The 20,932-nt window shown below is 45.5% G+C and overlaps 1 protein-coding gene across 3 annotated transcripts in view; it reads right to left on the reverse strand.

Annotated features, from left to right (window-relative positions):
* The window catches only part of ELOVL5 (ELOVL fatty acid elongase 5), a 38,644-nt gene extending 18,901 nt beyond the window's left edge, over window positions 1-19,743 (reverse strand). The window contains exon 1 of one of the 3 annotated variants that reach the window (XM_037392330.1): window positions 19,683-19,743. Coding sequence is in view for 1 of the 3 variants with exons in the window: in XM_037392333.1 (XP_037248230.1) it covers window positions 18,744-18,771 (28 nt within the window). In the remaining 2 variants the exon portion in view is untranslated. Of the gene's footprint in view, window positions 1-153; window positions 193-18,743; window positions 18,901-19,682 lie in introns of those variants that run through there. The other 2 variants (XM_037392333.1, XM_037392331.1) reach the window with 2 other exon arrangements.
* Window positions 19,744-20,932: the final 1,189 nt, after the last annotated feature.

Here is a 20,932-nt window from a genome sequence, read left to right on the forward strand (position 1 = left end):
AGTACATGATTTCCAAGGACAAGCCAGATAGACATCCAGAGCAAGCTCTTCCCCCTCCTCCCCCCATTTTTTTTTTTACCTGTCAGCTATTAAATATCGCCAGGAAAATCATTCCCCAGTCAATTAATTTTGTTGCTTGAAATCCCCACTTACTCAATTTGTCTGTTGCTCCCTTGATCCAGTACCAGTTGATTTAGTTACGCAGCACTGCATCATCCAATAACCCAGCATCTGTGCCTAACTTCAATGACTTCCAACTCCCTTTTTGCAGAGGAAGACTTCAGATGCAAGAGTTTGTTTCAAAAACAAAGACAAAAAAGCCTAATTCAGAACTGACTTGCTATATACTGTTGGTTGCTGGTCATTAAAAATGCAGATATGTAAACAAAACAATTAAGAGAGCAGAAACAAACTCCAACTAGCTATAGCAAAGACAGCAAGAAATGAAACTCCATGTTCAACCTTCCATAAAACTGGAAGGAAAAACTGATTCCCCAAGAGGAGGAAGCTTCTGCAGAGGTCTCAGCTTTTTTGGGCGGCTACCCCAAAGCAGCTTTTTGCGCCAGCATTATCAGACAGCAGATTGTAAAAGGCACAGCAAAGGAAGAACTACTCCTGGTGTCGATTTCCAGAACTTGCAGAAAAAGAAATTGTTTCAAAAGGAACTCATTTGTGTAACAGAAAAACAGAGGGAAACAATCTGCTTTTGTTCCAAGGGGGGGGGGGGGGCATGTGAAAATGCATCAAGTCTCCTGCCAACAGCCACACAACATTAAACACTGCTTCAACGGCAGCAACTACAAGGGTTCTTTTTTAATTAGAATAGTTTCCCAATTCAGAGGAACATCGACTCGAGAAAAATTAAACCAGTGGCCATTTGAAATGCTGTAATGAGCATGTTTCCTAATACTGAAAGTAAGCAAATTCTGTGGCTCACCACATAGATGAGCGGATCTCTAGCAACGCTCCTTTACCTAGACCACACCACAGCAAGGCACGCTATTCACAGTATCATAGAACCATAGAACAGTTTGGGCTGGAAGGGACTTTTAAAAGTCATCTAGTCCAACCACCTGCAATGAGCAGGGACATCTTCAACTAGATGAGGTTGCTCAGAGCCCCGTCCAACCTGACCTGGAACGTTTCCAGGGATGGGGCATCTACCACCGCTCTGGGCAGCCTGTGCCAGTGTTTCACTACCCTCATTGTAAAACACTTCTTCCTTATATCTAGCCTAAATCCATCAACTTTTAGCTTAAAACCATTATGCCTTGTCCTATCACTTTGTGGCCTGCTAAAAAGCCTGCCTCCGTCTTTCTTACAGGTCCCCCTGTAAGTACTGGAAGGCTGCAGTAAGGTCTCCCTGGAGCCTTCTCTTCTCCAGGCTGAACAACCCCAGCTCTCTCAGCCTGTCCTCACAGGAGACGTGCTCCATCCCTCTGATCATTTTTGTTGCCCTCCTCTGGACCTGTTGAACAGGTCCATGTCTTCCCTGTGCTGGGGACCTCAGAGCTGGATACAGTACTCCAGGTGGGGTGTCACCAGAGCAGAGCAGAGGTACAGCATCACCTCCCTCAACTTGATGGCCGTGTTTCTCTTGATGTAGCCCAGGATATGGTCGGCTTTCTGGGCTGTGAGTCCACACTGCTGGCTCATGTCCCACTTTTCATCCACCAGTACCCCCAAGTCCTCCTCTGCCAGGCTGCTCTCAATCCCTTCATCCCCCAGCCTGTATTGATAATCCAAGTTGCCCCGATCCAGGTGCAGGACCTTGCACATGACCTTGTTGAACCTCATGAGGTTCACATGGACCCACTCCTCAAGCTTGTCCAGGTCCCTCTGGATGGCATCCTGTCCCTCAGCTATGTCAACCACACAAGTCAATCAGGTGCGCTCAATCCCACTATGTCATATATGAAGATATTAAATAGTACTAGTCCCAGCACAAACCCCTGTATTCCTCATCCATCAAACATTCCACCCATCAAATCTGTATCTCTGCAGTTTAGAGAGAAGGATGTTGTGGGGGACCATGTCAAAGGCCTTATAGAAGTCCAGAGAGATGACATCCATAGCCTTATTCAGTACCTATGGTCAGAAGAAAAAAAAAAAAAAAAAAAAAAAAAAAAAAGACAACACCCCTTCCATTATGCCACACATTGCTTTTTAAAACAGGTACCTCTATATAACCTAGCTCTTTTTCCCTAACCTGCCCTTCTACAATGGACAGGAAAGAAAACACCCCCTCTGATACCAAATTTTAGCAATGCAGTAAGGCCCCTGAATGCTAGGACAAGCTGGATCAGGGTCTGGAAGTACTCAGGCTTACAACCTGAAGGATGCTTTACTTCTTCAAGTCCAAATATTTAATCTAGAAAAATGCATATCTGACGTTTTAAACAAAACAAGATGACTGAACTTCCAATTCTGCAAAACAAGCATAATGAAAACCAAGCGTTGCACCTTGCCCCAACAACATCGAGCCCCATCGTTAAAATATTACTTTTTCAAAAGTCCTCTGGATTTAGATAAGACAGGATCGGGGGTTTTTTGGACATCCACAGAACATTTTGCAATCTCAGTCCACCTCTGGCACCATGAGCTGGGACATGCACTATGCTCCAGCAGCCACCCATGTGTTTGGTCAGAAGATGTGAGCTCTGCCCTGCTGCTCAGTCCAAGCATGGATGGCCCTGGTGCTCCTCGGTGTGACAACTGAAAATACAGACCAAAGGCTACACAGAAGCATGCTTTTCTTGCAGTATACATATATATATATATATTAAGGTTTATTTATGTAAGTTTTTCACATAGGCTACCAGCAGTGATAACCTGCTCTTCTAACGCACATCACTACTCTCTGAGGAAAGGGCTACTAAATACTGAAGTACTTTACCAGCTCCTGTCCTTCAAAGGAAGTTCTCTTGTATGCTTTCCACAGAAAACACATTCTGGGGAGTTTATGCCAAAAAGTGATTTAAGAATTCTTGGTTGCATTTTAATGTTGTTTCTTGAGTTTCTTCTTGGAGTAACTTCAGTTTCCAGGTGCAAAAATAAACCGTGAAAATACAAAGGTTTGCCCCCCGTCCCATGCCACCCTTTCCAAGCAAACCGAACAGCAGCAACAAAACATTTTGGGCTGAAAGCTCAAAGCTTTTCTAACCTGTTGCCTTTCAGCAGGATCTTCCAGCTCTCACTCTGCTGCTCAAGTACTCCATGAAACAACAGATCCCAGTTTTTACATTTAAGTACCTGCACTTAAGTTCCAAACAAATCCCCAAAATAGGCATCTAAATAATTGTGCTGGCTTCTGAGAGCAATGCACCATCAGGCCTGGGTGCTCAGCTTCCTTGGAAAACAGCCACTTTCTCCGTTCTTAAATTAGGACTTCGAAGCTTAATTTTAGGCACTTGATTTTGGAAATTTGATTTGTGTTTTCTTGTTAAAGTGATATTTGCCACTGCAGAGGTGACTCCTCTTTTCCCTCCTCCAAAAACACAACAATCACGCTGCTGTTTGCTTTTGTAAACGTACTGGAATTCAAAACGCTCAGTGGCTTGAGAACTGGAAGACGCACTGATAACCAAAGCTGCCAACAACAATTTTCTGTCCATTTTCCAAAGTTTCTCCTTTCTATTCCTAAAGCCTTAACTGTCCCTTGCATGTATTCCCTTTGCCTTTCAACTTGCTGCTAACCCCAGATTCCCCTTTTTTGTCCTTTCTGAATATCCTCCTAGACCCCAAGCACGCTTAATATTAGCAATAAGAAGGAGCTTAGAATAAATCACAGTCCATATTGATCTGAAAGTGCAAGTACATTTATTTCATAGGAAACCAGGTAAAGCACGAGTGCTGTGGATTTTGCACTTTAGTTTTGACAAAAATAAAAGAAACTATTTTTAAACTTTATTTTGCAACTGCATCTCTTGCAAAGCAGTGCAGATTTTTGCCCCCCCTTGCATCAGTGGCAAGTCCTCCAGCCTGCTGCTGACTCAGCAGGACCCACAATGCTGAGCTTTCACACTCACCGGCAGCATCAGCGTAAGGAAGTTTAGAAATAAATGATTTGTATAAAGCTCAAGGAAGTGTAAAAAATGCAGAACAAAGGAGAGAAGCTAGTCACCAACAGTTTAACCTTAATGGTATTTCAAAACGTTCAAAAATGCCGGGGGTAAAGGAAGACTTTAGCCAGTTAACTAGGGGGACCATTTCATGCTGTTACTTTTTCTGTCAGTCCACTCTCTCAAATCCTTCAGTAATGATTACTTTCATGCATAAACACAGCTGTAGTAATTAAAGTACTTTACAGATCAGAAACAAATACAAGAAAGAACACTGCAAAATGGAATAACTAATTGTGCTCAACAGCCACTACCTCATTAAACCAGAATCTAATGATCTTCAGATAGGTGAGTAAAGACAAACCATAGGCGTTGTGGTCTTTGCAGTTTTATTCATGTTTTCAGCAGATCTAAACGAGCTCAAATTAGGACCTGTACATCCAAGGACTAGGACACTGACATGCATTTCATCCCCTCAAAGTCAACAGCTCTTGCTGCACCACAGGGTAACTTCAGCCAGAGGGAAAACACCAGGTGTGATGGTCAAGCAGGAAGAGCAAGCTGGAAGCAAACACACAAATACACCCATGGAAGTACTAAGAATCTTAAAAAGATGCTACGCCACTTCCTCTCCACCCCAGAAGGATGCATCCCACTACAAGTAAGGATCTCTCATGCTGCAAAGCCCCCCTCAGCAGCAGCAGATCTAGCATCCCTCAGCACTATGGTAAAATGCTTTTTGCAACAGCATCCATTTTCCTGGAAGAAAACGTTTGAGGGGGTACCCTGTACCCAGCTGCTACACCCATACCCCAGCATCAAGATATTGGAAACTTCCTCACTGCTGCCAGCTTATTACATGGTGCTGTTAGAGTAATAAAGTGCAGATTGCTAAAGTATTTACAGAAATAAAACAGGGAGGAAGAAAAAGCAAAGCACGCAGGTTTATTCAACTGCTGTGTTTGTAATAGCATGCAACTATGCAATGTGCAAGGACACTGCACAGACAATTCCCAGCTGGAGGTTAAAGAACTGGGTTTTTTGGTTTGCTTCCCCCCCCCCCCCCCCTTCTTCTTTCTTTTCTTCTTTTTTATAGGAAAGAAACAGAAGAGAGGATCTGTAGCAAACCAGGTTAAGTGGAAACAGAGAGAATATGTATGTGGCACAAGAGCTACAGTTGACGTTTCTGGAAGGAAAGCCAAAGCACAGCATTTGCTTTGGTCCAAAGCCCTCCTCCCGAAACAGTATGTGAGTGTTTATTAACAGCTACTGTTTTAATCTGGAGCTCCCTCTCTTCTTTCAAAAGCTGTGCTGATATTGCAATTGGGAAAATGTGGCTAGCTGTAGCTTACAACGGCTAATTAGCCAGAGGAAGCCTAGGCAGCTAAAGAGAGCGCACTGGGAGGATGAAGGAGTCCAAACCTAAGTCCAGAGGGCTATAAGGACTTTAGCTTTCATTTCGAGTCTCCTTTCTCTTATTCAAGTGCCACCTGAAAGATGGTCTGAAAAAATCCTCTTCTCCCCTTTAGTAAAGGGGCTCCTCTAATCTCTGTGCACCTCAGTCAAACCAACTTTTTACTTCCACAAGAGAAAAAACAAAGGTACCGTCCCCAAAGCCTATTTTACTGAGCCTTCTTGATCAAAAGGCTGCATTTTCTAAGAGAGCTGATGAGACCAAGAGGTCCAAAGGATGCAGAAATCCAGTCTTGCATGACCACTACTAGCAGCAGAGTTCAAAGAGTACCATGTAGCCTCAAGACCGTAAGCTTCAATTTATTTATTTTTTTAAAATGCCCACATCTCAAAATTGCATATTAAACTTTAAAAAGCAACAAATAGGAAAAGAAGTTACAAGCGGGGCCGTCCTCCTGCGTGAACCCCCATTTCCTTCAACATCCTGCAGCAGCAGCACCAAGTCTGAGCATTGACAGGTCATCCGCCACCAGCCTGCCCCCTCCTCTCGTGTCAAGGCTGAACCCCGGGGACATCTCAAGAACAAAACCAAAAGCGTAGGGTAGATCTAGAATTCTTGGTTATCTTCTTTGCATTTATTAGCTTGACATATGAAAGCTTGCTATCAGACCCATAAAAGCACCTGCAATTCCCCTGCACATGTGAAACACCGTACAAAGCAAGAAATGGCTGTGTGCAGCTGTCCAGTGAACAGCAGTTAGCGATAAAAAGGCTATCTGCGGTTCACATGCTGACTAGATACAGCGATCCAACAAAAAGCTGCAAAATTAGAGGAAGATCATGAAACCTGAGGGTGATGGTCACAAAGGTAGTGCTACACCATGCAAATCTGACTAGTACAGGGATAATAGTGCACACAAAACTCAAATTAAGCTATCCTGCTAAGATGCGTAGCTACAACTCCTGTGTTCCAGTAGGTAAACGACACTTTTTGGAGGACCCTTTGTGTTTGGGAAACCAGATCACACTGAAAAGCACACAAATCACCCTTAGGCAAGTTACAGTATTTTAAGTATTCATCTGTGTGTATACTTTTATTTCCAATGAGCGTGGGGTAGTACCTGGAGTGCTATGGGAAAAGTGAAATTCCCTTGTGGGCCCTAATGCACAAAAAATACATGTGAGTCAGCTACATTCCTCAATAAAAGTGAATTTCTACACTTAAAGGAAGAAAGGACGCATACTGACACTAGATGCATACCACAGCTTGCCTTGCTGCTATTTCTTCATATGGCCAGCCATGCTACGAGAAGTCAGTCTTAAAACTTCTGTATGTTCCTGCTGCACCCCTGTGAGACATGAGTTAATCCTGTACGGCTGCAGCTGCACCAATACTTGGTGACTTCATTTTAAGATGCTAAACATCATGCCAGACAGTACCACCACACGTAGTGAACAGTACTAACAGAGAGTCAAGCAAGTACGAATAAACAGCTAGCATTAAGTAGAAGGTGCTAAAAATGTTCTTTTTCCCACCATTCTGGAAAAAAAAATTTACTCCAGGTACAACTGTTATGCCATGGATCCATGCTGCTCAGGACAAAACGCTGCCATTAGACACCCTGTTAAACCCCTGCCTTCAAAACAGTATGAAAATAATAGGCTCATCATTCAGAAAAGCAACCACCTTTGAAGATCTAATCTCCTTTCCAAAGGATAAAGAAGTTAACGCTATGCAAGGCAAGATTGTGACCTTGTTTTCTTCTTGCCCAGGTCTGACAAGGAATATTGAGAGTGCAGACTGTATTTTCTGGTATAGGAGCAGAAGATGCTGAGACAGGATCATCATTACAGGTGCATCACTCAGATCATTCCCCCTCCTTTCCTTTCCTGTACAACACTTAGCACATCTGTCAACGAAGTATTGCCAAAACATGCAGCTAGCTGATGGCATTTCTGCTACAGAAGCTCAGGGCTGAAAAGCCTGGTGTGTCCCGAGGAGTCTTCCCTGCAGCAGACTCATGCTAAACCAACCCTTCCCGCAAATCAGCAAGTATCAAGGTACCAAATAATCGCTGTAACAAGGGCCCCTGGAACAGGTGACTGACTCCTGGAGTAGTCAGAACAGAAAGCATTTCTACCTGTCCATTTCCTTGGTTTGATGCTGGCAGCATGTTCCTAAATGTTACTTCATCAGAAGACCCTGCTCCAGGAGGCAGGACTGCAGTTCCTTGTAGTTTATTCTTTGTTTTAAGGGGAGAAAGACCAACAAACCAACCAATTAAAATGCAATACTGTAACAGTAAAGCTTGGTGTGATCTTACCACTCACTCTTCCTATGAACTTTAAATAGACTATTGGAGGAAAGAAAAACCCTACACTGCCCACACATCTGGCAACTGCCAAGCTGTTTTATACAAGCTCATAATATAAACAATTTGGGTACCTGCAGAAGTCAGGAAGGGTATTCCAGCAAAATAAGTCAATTTCCTCTAAAACTTAGCCACTCTTTTCTTACAATAAGAGGCAACAAATTCCTGGTGCAGTGGAAACCCCACTGCCATTAAAATATGTTCCAATGAAAAACATGTCTAGGCTGAACCCCCAGCACCAGCACCAAGGTGCAGAAGGTTTTACCACATTCGCTTTGTATTTCCAAAAGCACCAGAGCAAAGACAGGGCCAATACTGTAATTTCCTATAATATCTCTGCTTTAAATACAGCGACAAACCAACACCCACACAAGCAGCAGGTGGCAGGTTTCCCCCCCAGCCCTGCAGCTATCCTGTCCTCTGCAGGGCAGCAGTCCCCTGGGACGGAGGGTACCAGATATGCCTCCTCTGCCTTGCCGCTTGCGTGGCGTCTCTCTCAAACAAAGTCTTCAGCAGTTTATAAAGATAAGAAGCTCCCTCCACCCAGGCATTTTCCCCACTCATGCCTGTTATGGTGCCAGCTCATGCCCACCTCAGGCTGACAGGCATCACATCACCTCACCCTTGTTCTAACTTCTCCATTCATCCACGTCCATAGCTGTAAAACCATGCCCAGAGTGTGTGGGGTGACCAAGAGCAACCAAGAACAGATCTGACACTGCTTTCATTCCTTCCCTACCCTCCATCACTGCCTGGGTGGAGGAAGCAAGGGAAAATTGAGGTAGCCCCAAGGAAACAACCAAGCAAGAAGATCAGCTTTCAGCCAGGTCCATCCTGACACCTGATTTACTGCAGAAGAAGCACCAGCACAAAGCAGGCACCTGGGTGACAAAGAGGTCTTACCTGCCTGAAGCTGAGCAAAGCCATTGCATTGCACTCGGCAAGAAACCAAGACCATAGCAAAAAGAAAGGCAAATAAAACAGATAGACAAAAAGATGTAGAATTTTTAAAGCAGAATTCTATAACGCTATTAAGAAAAGGCCAAATCAAAATGCATTGCACACACATCATTTTGCATGTGGGAATGGTTCTAGTGAAAAGTGCTAGAATTGCAGAAAAAAGAAAATGTGAAATAAAAAAAGGTCACACAGGATATGTTAATGTCATGCAGAGCTAACTTACAGAGATTTCTTAAATATAATCGTAACAGCATGGACTGACAGATCATTGCACTGTAAAAAGCAAACAACAACAACAACAACAAAAAATCCACCCTGAAATGTTCAAACTATGAAGGAGACAGATTTTTCAGATGCATTACTATGTTCCTGTCTTGAAAACTGCAGGACTACGGATAATCTCAGGGCAGGTCAGATGTGATAGGGCAGGACTCAAGGGGAAGGGGCAGAACGTTAACCACTGAGAAACCCAGCAGATGAAGACCAACATCACATTTCTTCCAAAAAAATGCAATTTTAATGTTTTATTCAATCTAAACACAGCAAAAGTTTTCCAACAGAAACAGAGCTAATGAAAAGAAATACACAGAAAAAGATAGAAATAAAAAGGTAAACAGGCAGTGCATATGACCAAAAATGCTTACTACACACTGATCAGCCTGTCGCTGAGGACCTTGAAGACAGAGGGGAAGTATCCCCTTTTATTTTTGCATCCTTAAAACATGTTATCCTGTATGAAACAATAATCAACAACCTTACTAGTGACCTGAGACACACCTGGAGTACAGTAGCCTAAGATTAAATTTCAATAGGAACTTTGATTTTCTGATGATACCAAACATTTTTTTTTTACTTGAAGTCAAAAATAATTAAAATTATTATTTTTATTATATTTACTATACTGTTTGCAGGAAAGTGAAAACTTAACTTGCAGTGCATTTTATAAGCACTCATTTTGTTAAGAGTGAAAGATAGGAAAGAATTAAGTTGCATTTCATCAGCCACACTAATAAAGCAACTTTAAACTCCGGGCAAAAGACAAGCTCTTTAGCTTCTATAGTAAAACAGTGCACATCTATTATATGGATGGCAACATATTAAAAAGTTGCTCAGCAGGTAACCCCAAACCTTTACATTCCAAGTGTACCTATTTCATATATGTTTTGTACCAACTGTGTAGGATACAGAACGATGCTTCAGGCAATGAAATTGCTCATTCATGTTGGCAGCTCTCTGAAAGTTTCCCCTTCCAGAATCTTACCACCACGGCAGCTCTGTTTTTACTGCATGCTAAAAGCAAAACATGCTTTTGTGCAAAGAGCTCTTTCATGATCCAATTTTTCAAATATCAAAAGACAATTCTGGTGGTTGGAAGTTTTTTTACAATGTTTTCATCTCCCTGGAACACAAGTCCTCCACACAGATGTGTCATCTCTAAAACAAACATCACCAAATGGACTCTTCATTTAAATAGACCTGATCCTCTGGACCAGGCTTCAGTTCCATAGCCTCATGCACGAACTGATACATGGTGGAAGAATAGAGGAAGAAAAAAAAACCCCACACCAACAAACACCCAAACCACAGGTTCAATTAACATTCTGCTCTCAGGTTAATAACAACCAACAGCTTAGGAGGGAATTTGGTAGAGGTCTCAGCAGAGTGATGCTGCTGTGAGGAGGGATGTGTCAGAACTGCCAGTGTCTGACTAGGGCTCCTTCACTGGTTCAGCCCAAACCCCAGTCCTGCTCCTCTGTTCTGAAAAAAAAACCCCACCTCCCAGGGCGTTGGGTGAATAAGCTTTTAAAAGGCAAAGCCTGAAAAATAGATAGAAATATGAAAGCGAGAAACGGAGCAGTAAGGAAAAACAAAGAGGGGGAGGTGTGGAAAACCCCTTAACTTCATTGCTAAGCTCCTTCATATGTGCTACCAGCAACTCACGTCCCTGTCACTGTAGGTTCAAAGACTGTCATCTTCTCCCAAGGGCATACATCTCTCCTTCGGAGGCAACACAGCACTAAAGGATGTAAAGCACTTACTCCAAGACAGTCACTTCTCATGCACTGTGAACGGTGGTTAAAAACCAGAAACGCCCCCGTGTTCTCGCCAAGTGCATCCTTCAGGACTCGCATCTGTGTTTTATCAGCTTCCTAAATGTATGTTTTAAGACTCAAAGTCAATCCCCACAAACACTTAGAAAACTGAACTGTGCTATATGCAACCAATACCCATGCTGCTGTATCATTTGAGCTTGACGTGTTTTGTGAAACCAAGAAGTATTCAGTCTGTAAAACTGGAAATTCATGATAGCTCTGCAATTGCTCAACTAGAGTTTAGATGTGACTATCTTATCTAAACAACTGCACTGAATTTAGAAGGAATGAGCTAACTACATGGACTTCAAAAAATGAGAGAAAAAACTTTGAAAACAACATTAGCGGTCCCTTCCTGTACCTTAATGCAACCACTTAGCAGTGGTGATAGAACAAGAAATCAATATAAAGTAGTACCAGAGGATGTTATTTTTGTTCTGCAAGACACGGCAAGGCGTACAGCCTGCTTTTGCGTGCTTCAGAGGGAGATGACAATGGCTTTGAAAGGGCAGAAGTAAGGGCAGGGAAGTTAGAGGTTCCGGGAACCTGTCAAGTAAAAGTGGAGGACCAAGTATGGCCTCTGGAGAATTACTCGGGAACCTGATGAAGGCTGCAAAACCAGAGGACAGAGCTACAATCATTAAACTCTCACAAGTGGTCTGGCACCATCATTGACTCTAAAAATGGCTTACACCCGTGCACAATTTTTACCTTAAGAAACTAGAGGCGGCAGCAGCAGCTCATGCATTAGCAGGGCAATGATCTACACTGAAACACAGTGGCCCTTCTGTGACTGCCTGTATCATTATTATTTTTCCTCCTCATCTTTAACTGAACAGACAAGGCCTGCTAAATGCAGCACCCCTTACTGACTTGCTTAGTGCCATCTCTCTACATCTATATGTAATGGGTCTTCTGCCACCCTATATATTGCTGGTGTTCTCTCACACTTGTGTTTTCCTCTAGCCCTTACACTGCATTTTAACCTCTTGCAGAAGGTGATGGGGACACCCACCCAAAATTTCCCAGCCCGTGGTTGACCCTGGTGGACAGGGGAGTCCAGCCACCTCTTCTGTAGCTGTAGCAAATGAGAGGCTGTGGAGGCAGCCGTGGTGTAAGCCGTGCCTTCTGAGTGGCATGCAAGACAGATTTCAATAAAATATGAAAAAGCCGACTCCAATCTTTTGCAAGAGGTTTTTCTGCTTAGGCTTGTTAAAGAGGCAGAGAAAAATCCATAAGTAACTAGGTCTGCTGGACTAGCAACTTATTTTCTGTCACTGTATCACATATGTTAATAAAAAAATTGTGAACGGTGTTATGAGTGCAGGTATCTTCCCCATTAATAAGGCTTCATGTCACGCAGTAAGTCAAGTTCACAAGACTAATGTAAAGCTTAACAACACACCAAAAGGCCACTGTACACGAGTGAACTGACAGACAAATACACGATGCAAGGGATAAACGCATAACCCTAACACAGAGCAAACAGCTACGAGCTTGCACCAGTTCATGAGGTCTGTGACCAGCTAAGAGCCACCGCTCCATGCCAGCATCACAGAAGAGAAATGAACCACCAAAGCAGACTCAGGTGTTCACCATAAGCATCTGCTGCCCTCCAATCCACATATGCACATACATAAAAGTGCAAGCACAACTAATATCATTGCGCCCTTCAAAGCCAAATCCAGATTCCTGTGCCTCTACCAACATTGTCCTGCAGCTGCCACATGAGGTCTGGCTCGAAAACATGTGAGCAGCTACATGAATGAACTGAACATGTTGATGCTTTCTGGTAAGCACACATGCTATGCACCCAAACTAGCACACCATTTGAACTTCAGCACACAAAAAGGTTTCTTGAGTTTCTTTTCCTAAAGGGCAGGGTGATGTTAAACATTGGAGAATGTCAGCCTCCTAACTGGCTAAAGGTTTAATTATTGTTAAGTCAAAGGTTTTCCTACTGCTTGGCTAGGAGATGATTCTCAAAATGATGATTCAAAACATCAGTATTTTATAAAATCCACCCAGGAGCAGGAAACAATCCTTCATGAAAAGGTTAACAGATGCTTTCTGATTAAATTATGTCATAGGAATAGCACATCTAAGGGGAAGTCTACAAAGATTAAAGTATAAAGGTCTTTAGTTTCCCAAGTCTTCATCATTTTGAGTAAAACCAAACTTGAGGACACAGGACCAGCTCAAGAACTAGACCCTTTTGTTTGGAACCCCTATGCTGACAATAAAGTAGTGTCAAATGTACAAGTAGTTTTCTTTTGCTCATTTCTTACTGCTTCAAGATCTGATTTGATCTTCAGAAGACCTCTATCTGAATAAGATGCCATGGTTTTAACCCAGCAGAGGGAGAGGAGCTCCTCCACCAAACTGCAGTCTGCTCCAAACCCACAAGCACATGTCACCTAAGGGAAGAAGACATTTTCCCATAACTAGCACTTGCTGGGTGTTCCTTAGCCAACAAGGGCACAGCAGAAACACTGCCTTAATCCAAAATGCTTCCCAGCAAGTTTGTAACAGCATAAAGTAAGGGGGAGGGGGGAAATTAAAAAAAAAAAAAAAAAAAAGCTAAACAGGCAAAAATGCAAACCTGCATGCTTAATGAATTAATTATCTAAACATATGGCCTAAAACTGTAAGATACTTCGAGGTGTATTTGGTCTAATAAGCTAAACCACATTATTCTGCATATTTAATACTTGTTAGGTAACATCTTTAAGGACCATGACACCAACAGAAATGTCCATCAGCACGCATATACCTCAAAAGCTGGAACGTTACTTGAAATTAAGACTACATCCTTTCTGAAATCAAGGCTACATTTCAGAGCAGAGAGCCTGAACTTGCACATAGGAAGAAAGCAATTACCCTCCAGTTACAGCAAAGCCAGCCGACAAGAAGAAACAGTTTTCTGAAGGTCACAGAGGGACAGGAGCGCTTCCAAGCGATAGAGAAGGAACAGTCACTTTGTTCAAAGTGCTGACCCAGTGTCTCAAAGGGTAGGGATCAAAGAGCAGGGCAGGATTTGAAAATGCAGGAAAACACATTTATTCCACGTTTGCCATAGCTCTGCAGAACCAAGTTTTGTCTCCTGTAAATGTTAGTGCAACTCAGCGTGTGTAGTCATCGCCCAAAGCATCTCACTTGGCAGGCGGATGTTTAGTACAAAGCTTTGACATGGAGGTCAGTTAAATCCAGACAACTTTAACATAAATACAAGTTCAGGGAAGCTTTTTATATTTCTACCTGCTCAGTATGCCCTTGGTCATCAATAAAGCATCATTAATGAAGCACAACCTCTACATCTAATATTGCTTTAATAAGGGCATGCAAAATACACAGATGCAATGGGAGGCTGAGACCAACTCTTAATTTGCAGCACTGAGTTCAGCATAAGTAGCATGATTCATTTGTTCTTGGAGAAGTGACAATTACACTTACCAGCCTGCATCTGTAAAATCTCTACACCTGGTAAGGGAATTTATTAGACTGCCATTGTGCTTTCTAAATGCCTGACACTTTGTGTTTCATATGAGTCAACCATTTCATCGAGGAAATAAAATAATTCTCCAACGCATCGAACACATCAGAAAATTATTTACCGACCACATACTTTGGACAAGTTTGCTCTCGTGCTTTTAGTTACCCTGTAAGATAATGCATCCTAAATGCCAAAACACAAATAGAGAAACCAAGGCAATACATTCTGGGAGATTAATTTCATTAAACAGATCTAGGGAGAGCCAGTGCATAGACAGTCCACAGCAACTATACAAGTTATCTCCATAGCAAGATTGGAGGCAGCATTTATTTGATTTGTCAAAGAATCAATTCAGGTCACTGTTTGCAATACCTTTATCAAACACAGATACAACTGCTGTTCTGTCAGACACAGGGTACAGACTTCAGCGGCCTCAGGACCCCAGATATAAATCAGCACTTTGGAACTCCAGGGATGTCAGCCTAAACAATGTCCTCTTAACCATACTGCAGCAATACCAAATTTAAACAGCCTTAGGAAAGGCCATAGGAAAGCAATTTGAACTGGACATAAGTTTTGAGACAGACTAACTTCTATGTAATTCACTGATTATCCTTTTCATTTGTCCTTGAGTGTCATCTTCCATCTAAGGGGAAAAACTGTTTCCAATGCTAGCATGCATAAACCAGTTGGACTGCAGAAATCTTCTGCCTTTTTAACACATTTAAGAATCACAGAACAAATTAGCAACTATATTGCATATGACAAAACAGCTACAGACTATAAGGATTATTGTCAGTTTTGTGAAGTGTTCGGATGCACACAGAGAAGTGTGCTCAGACTGGAATGCAGTAAGCATCCGTTTCTTAAGCCTATTATATAGTCAAATAGCTTTCAAAAGCATATGTTGCATCTTGAAAGAACATAATCTTGTGCATTGTAAAAACCAGGAAAACAAAAGCATTACTGCAAAGAGCTGAGGCCAACAGCCCCAAAAGTATTCCTACGTTTAAACAGTTTTATAGATCTTACCCCTATACAACTAATTTCAGACATGGCAATGAAAGAAGGTTAACAAAAGGACTGAGATTAAGAGGACAAAATGAGCAAGTTGTTCAGTTACGCAGGGGAGGTTATAGCAAACGGCACCATCACCCATACATGCCTTCATGACCTGCATGAAGAGCTACCAAGTCTAAGAGGAGCTTTAGCAGCTTTGAACAGGCAACAGAGTTGGCTTGTGACCCATCCTAAGACAGCATGACACTCACAGGAGTGAAAAAACCCACCAAGAAATAATAGGTAGAGGTGTTTGTGGCTCTGCTCCTCAGCAGTGAAAAAGCATCCCCACCTCTGTTTGTTCAGAGAACAGACCCTCAATGCCTGGAATAATAAAAAAAAAATATGTCACCAAGAGGCCATTTGCTCCAAAGGCTCTCCCAGTCCAAAGGAGACTCTACAGAACAACCCATCCCAGGAGATGGCTCTGTGCTGAGCCCACCCTCCCAGTAAATTGCTGCCCTGTCTACTGGGCAGCAAGCAGGCAGGAGCAAGGATGAATGCTCATTGTGACATCTTTTTAGTACTAGCTCCAAGAGGGACAGAGGGCAAAACAGGACACAGAGGCACAATGCTGTTTTAACATGGGACTGCACACATTTGCTGTTTCTCTCCCAGAGATCTGTCTCAGGTGGAACACAGACAGAGTTAACCAGGAGACTCACTTCATCCCAGGACTGCTGAGACCACTAGAAGACAGACAGTAGACAAGTATTTTAACCTTCTAAGCACCACCACCTTGCTCTGTACAGGTGGGGGTTTTTTTCTGAGCTCAGCAGAAACAGAAGCTTTTGATGTTGCAACGCTTGCTGCCCCAAAACTGAGGAAGGTAAAGGAATGAGGTCAGCTCAGTACTTGAGAGCATTTAACCAGATGAATGTCACTTACAAGGAATACGATTCCCAAGGGGCAGCTCTGGATTGCTCTCAGCGCCAGGCTTTCCACCTGCGGCTGCTGGACTTGAGCACTAAGTCAGCCTGAAATCCTAAAATATTGACAGTTCCAAAAATCGGAATCTTCAAACATATTGCCAAAAACCTGCTCCTAGCCAGCTGCAAAAGAGCCAGCAATTAAAGGTGCTGCCCCGAGGCCTGACAGATTTACAGTATTATTGCCAATTTACATTTTTTTTTGTTCTGTTAATCTTATCTTCTCTAAGTTAATTCCTCTTGTAAACAACTCAAAATGAAGGTCAGCAGGGAAAGAAGAGATTAGACCAGAGAATTCAAAATATTTTATTTCAACTCTGGCTGCACTAAAGGCAAGGAATGCAACAAGAGGAATTCTTGCTAAGAAATGTAAAGGCAACATCAGCTTACTAAAAATACTGCAGTAAGCGTACCCACAGACTGGTCAGACAGCACATAAACTAAGTATCCTTAATGATGCTATATTTATGTACCAAATATGCACCAGTTTTAGTCAAAGAGACTTCATTTGATCAGCTGCTGGTATGTAAAAGCTAGTAAATCACACAAAGTACAATTGCTTTTTAGAAAGCACAGTGAGGCAAATAGATCAACAACCAGACCCTTCCCCAGCCTGCAAGACAAAGCTACACTGCACATTAAATTCAGCAGTGCTCTCTCCGGTTGCATTTGAATGCTAAAATACAGGGGACTTAAGTCAGATCATTCACGATAAATTCACTTAGCAGCTTACGGATAAAAAAAACCAAAGTCCCTAAGGGCTTCCAGCACACATTCATATGTAATGTGTACATTGTAAGAAATTCAGGAAAATCCAGCAAAATTTTGGCATGTCCTTGACCCATGTCAGATGGCAACAGTGTCTCTGAGGGCAAACCCACTCTTTAAGTTCAGGAAATTCAGCACAGCGGTCTCTTTCATCTGCTCCTCAGTTCATGTAAAGCTAAAAGGAATCACTACCCAGCTGACCCCAGTCATCTCCAGGCTCCACAAGCTTTCAAGGGAAATCCTCACTGAGTGTGCAAGTACAGCTCCCCCCAGGCAGAGCACGTTGCCTTGGCTACTCTGCTGCTCTGAAAGCAGATGATGTCTAGTGCACCCCAAATAAATGAATACTTTTATAAGAAACTCCAGCTTTCATTGCCGAACAGCATCAGATGATCATGTGTGCCACAGGCTTACTCTCCCTGATGCAGCTTCAACTTCTGTTAGCAGTGTTAAGGACACACCAGTATTTCCCTCTAGCTACGGTGTTTTCCGACAGCAGAAAAAATCTCCGGCTGGGACTGCACAAGGGAACAAGGAGGGCTTAGAGTAAAATATCAGAGTTATATCACAAAACGCTCCAGTGTATTCACAAGTTCATACGAAAAGTAAATAAATCCCCTCCTGCTACGCTAGCAGCTTTATACTGATGCAGCAACACCATGAGCCTGCATCTACAAAAGCTTCACAGCTGCAAACCCCTGCACGCAGCCACAGCCACCGGCAATAATTTAAGCCGACCGTTTGCAGCAGGCCCACGGCTGCCAGGTCCTGGTGGAGGGCTGCGCTTCAGAGATAACCTCACCCTGGAAGCAACCTGGCCCAAAACTCCAGCGAAGGGCTGCACGGCCACCGGAGCCACGGAGATGCCTGCACGCTTGCCCTCCTCTGGTTTCAGCTGCAGGGCGTGTTTCCATTTACACAGAGCGGTTTCATAGACTTCCTGATCGGAAGCATCCAAACTGGGCAACCGCTGCCAGGCCCCTGCCTTGTTTTCACTCGCCCTCGCTAGCAGCCAGCTGAGCTCTTCGCTTGTGTTTTTCACTGCCACGGTACCAAATCCCACAGCACCAGAGATCACCCAAAGCACTGAGAATACAAATTAGCCGTACGGGCACTGCCGTTCAACCGTGGCTGGGATGCCGAGCAAGCAGTACACCCAGCTGCCAGAGGCACGAAACACCTCTTGTCATCTACCAGGAGCCCTCCTTGCTGAGCCAGCCAAGGTGTTACTATTCCTGCCCAGGTCCGCAGAACTGGCCTTTTGTCTCCAGATTCAGAGCACGGATCGGTGCCGGAAAGCTCTGCGGAGCTGGGTCCTCAGCTGCTGCATCCCTGGGAAACGGGGAGGGTGGGGTGGGGTGCTGAGGGCAGAAAAGCAGCCAGTGCAGGCAGGGAAGAAGGAAACACTTAAATTGCCCAAGATGATACTCGCATAACCCTGAGCGCTGCCAACTTCTAATGCTGCTGCTGCCGCCCGAGGGTTTCCAAAAGATGGAGGAGATAAAAGCAAAGTCATAAAGTTTTTAAGAAAGTCCCTGCATACGCATCTGACATACCGACACATTTCTGTCTCATGCTCTTCCTTCTCTACTTACTTCCGAAATGCTTGCACTCTTTAAACATTTAGATTCGAAAGCGGGCAGGCATCTTATAGAAGCACTGCCCATCTCCCCGGCGCTGCTCTCATGTGGCGCCTGCCCTGTCCCGCAGCCGAACCCGGGAACTCCTGTGCCAGCGGCTCCATTCCTGATCAGTAAAGCGGGGGGACCGGTGAGCGAGACGATGGGCTCGGGGAAGAAGCAGCAGCAGAAGCCCAAGTCTTCGCTTGCGAGCCCGACAAGACCTTCCGCTGCCCCGCTGCGGGGCTGCCCAGGCCCGGCCGCCCCCGCAGCCCCGCTCGCCCGGCCCGCCCCGAAGCAGGCGACCCCCGCGACGCGCGGGGCAAACGCGGGTCACGGCTTTTTGCTGGGAGCCGCGGCAGCGCTCAGCCCTTCCCCAGCTCCCCGCACGGCCCGGGGCCGCTTCCTCGCCGTCAAACGCAGGCGGGGCGGGGGTGACGGGGGGGTCCCCCCTTCCTGCCCATGTTATTTCTCTCGACTCCGTGCCCCGCCACGGCGGAAGGAGCCGCCGCCGCCCGGGGATGCAGTAGCCATGGCAATGCGAGATTGCATCATGCTCTTGACTAACTGCACCGGGGAAAAACGCTCCCGGCGAAAACCCCGGCCCTTCCGCCGCCCCGTCCCCTCCCTCCCCCGGCTCGCCCGCCCGCCTGCCGGCCCGCCGCTGCCGGCCCCGGCCGCGACTCCGCCGCTCGCTGCCGAGCCCGCCTGCCGCCCCCGTCGCCGCACTTGTTGCGCGCCCCGCAGGCTGGCGCCCCCCGCCCGCCGCGGCCCCACTCCGGTACCGGCGCCCCTCCGGTACCCTTCCCCCTCCCCTCGTCGTCCTCCTCCTCCGGGCCCGGGCGGGCGCGCCGCATCCCGCCGCCGGGCGCGGAGCCCCGGCGCTGCCCTCCCGCCCGGGGGACGCGGCCCTACCTGGCGGCGGCGGCGGCGCTGGGGGCGGCGGGTGGGCACCGGCCAGCTCTGTCACGCTGCGGCGGCGCGGGGGCGGGGCCGGGGGCGGGCTCTGGGCGGGAGGCCCCGCCCCCCGGCGAGCCGTGGGCTGACTGTGACGTAAGAGTGGTGCGGGGGGCTAACGGGCGGCGGCGGAGGGGGTGCTATGACGTCACGGCCGCCGAGGGCCAATCCGGCGGCCGCGGGAGGCTCGGGAGCGGGGTGGGCGAGCGGCGCTGTCGCCGCGGGGGTGGCGCTGGCCCGGGCGCCGCCGGCACACCGGGCCGCTGGGCGCGGGGGGCTCGGGGCCGCGTCAGCCCGTGAGCGTTACGCGAAACACCGGGCGGCCCGTCGGTATGGGGGGTTTCCAGCCCGGGCGATGGAAGCAGGAGGCCCCGGTGAAAAACAATATGGGACCATGTAATTAAAGACTGCCATAATTAGATAAGCCACAGGCCTAAATTAAAGGTCACCGGCAAGCACAGTTGATTTGTTTCCCGTGTTTTGAGTAACGGGCTTAGCGGTGCTACGGAGGCTTTGAATATAAGCTCTGGGTGCAATAGAAACGCAGGATTTTAACTTGGTCATGTAATAAACCCCCTGGTGGTGTTGGCTAATTCAGATGCATATACTGAGCCTGTCCCCACAGTGTCGGCTGTCCGAGAAAGGAATTTCAAAGCATCCTTTTTGGCTCCTCTCCAATAGCCGGCCGGGATGCTCAGCTCAATGGAGGAAGAAAGGTCCCCTCTACATGCTCCCCACGCTCCGCAAGGTCCTAACAGGACAATAGCAAGGGAGCCTTGGCGTCGGTATGGCCAGCGGGAAGAAAGCAGTTTGTTTCTTTCCCTCTCTCACATCCTCCGTCATGCTGGAATGACCTTTTAAAATTATTTTTTTTCCCCTAGGAGTGTGTTCCGTCTCTTTGCTAATTAGATTAACATGTTACATAAATAAAGAACAGCTTTGCTTTGCAAAGGAGAGGAGTTGAGCAGCAATTTGCATGGGTTTTATTCAAGATCAAGTATCTGCACTCCATGGGAAGCAGCAGTTTTAGAAAGCTGGAGGGAAAAGGGTTTCATGAAGCTTCTCTATGGTGGAAGGTGCAAGTACAGGTGAAGCCATCAAGGCTAACCCATACCAAGCCAAAGTCCAGTAGCTTCTCCCAGGTAGTCAGACACTGGTCCTATGCTCATGGTCATTCAGCTGAAGCTGTGTGTTGGAGCCTCATCTAA

The sequence above is a fragment of the Falco rusticolus genome, chromosome 6 (genome assembly GCF_015220075.1).
Source record: "Falco rusticolus isolate bFalRus1 chromosome 6, bFalRus1.pri, whole genome shotgun sequence".
NCBI lineage: Eukaryota > Metazoa > Chordata > Aves > Falconiformes > Falconidae > Falco > Falco rusticolus.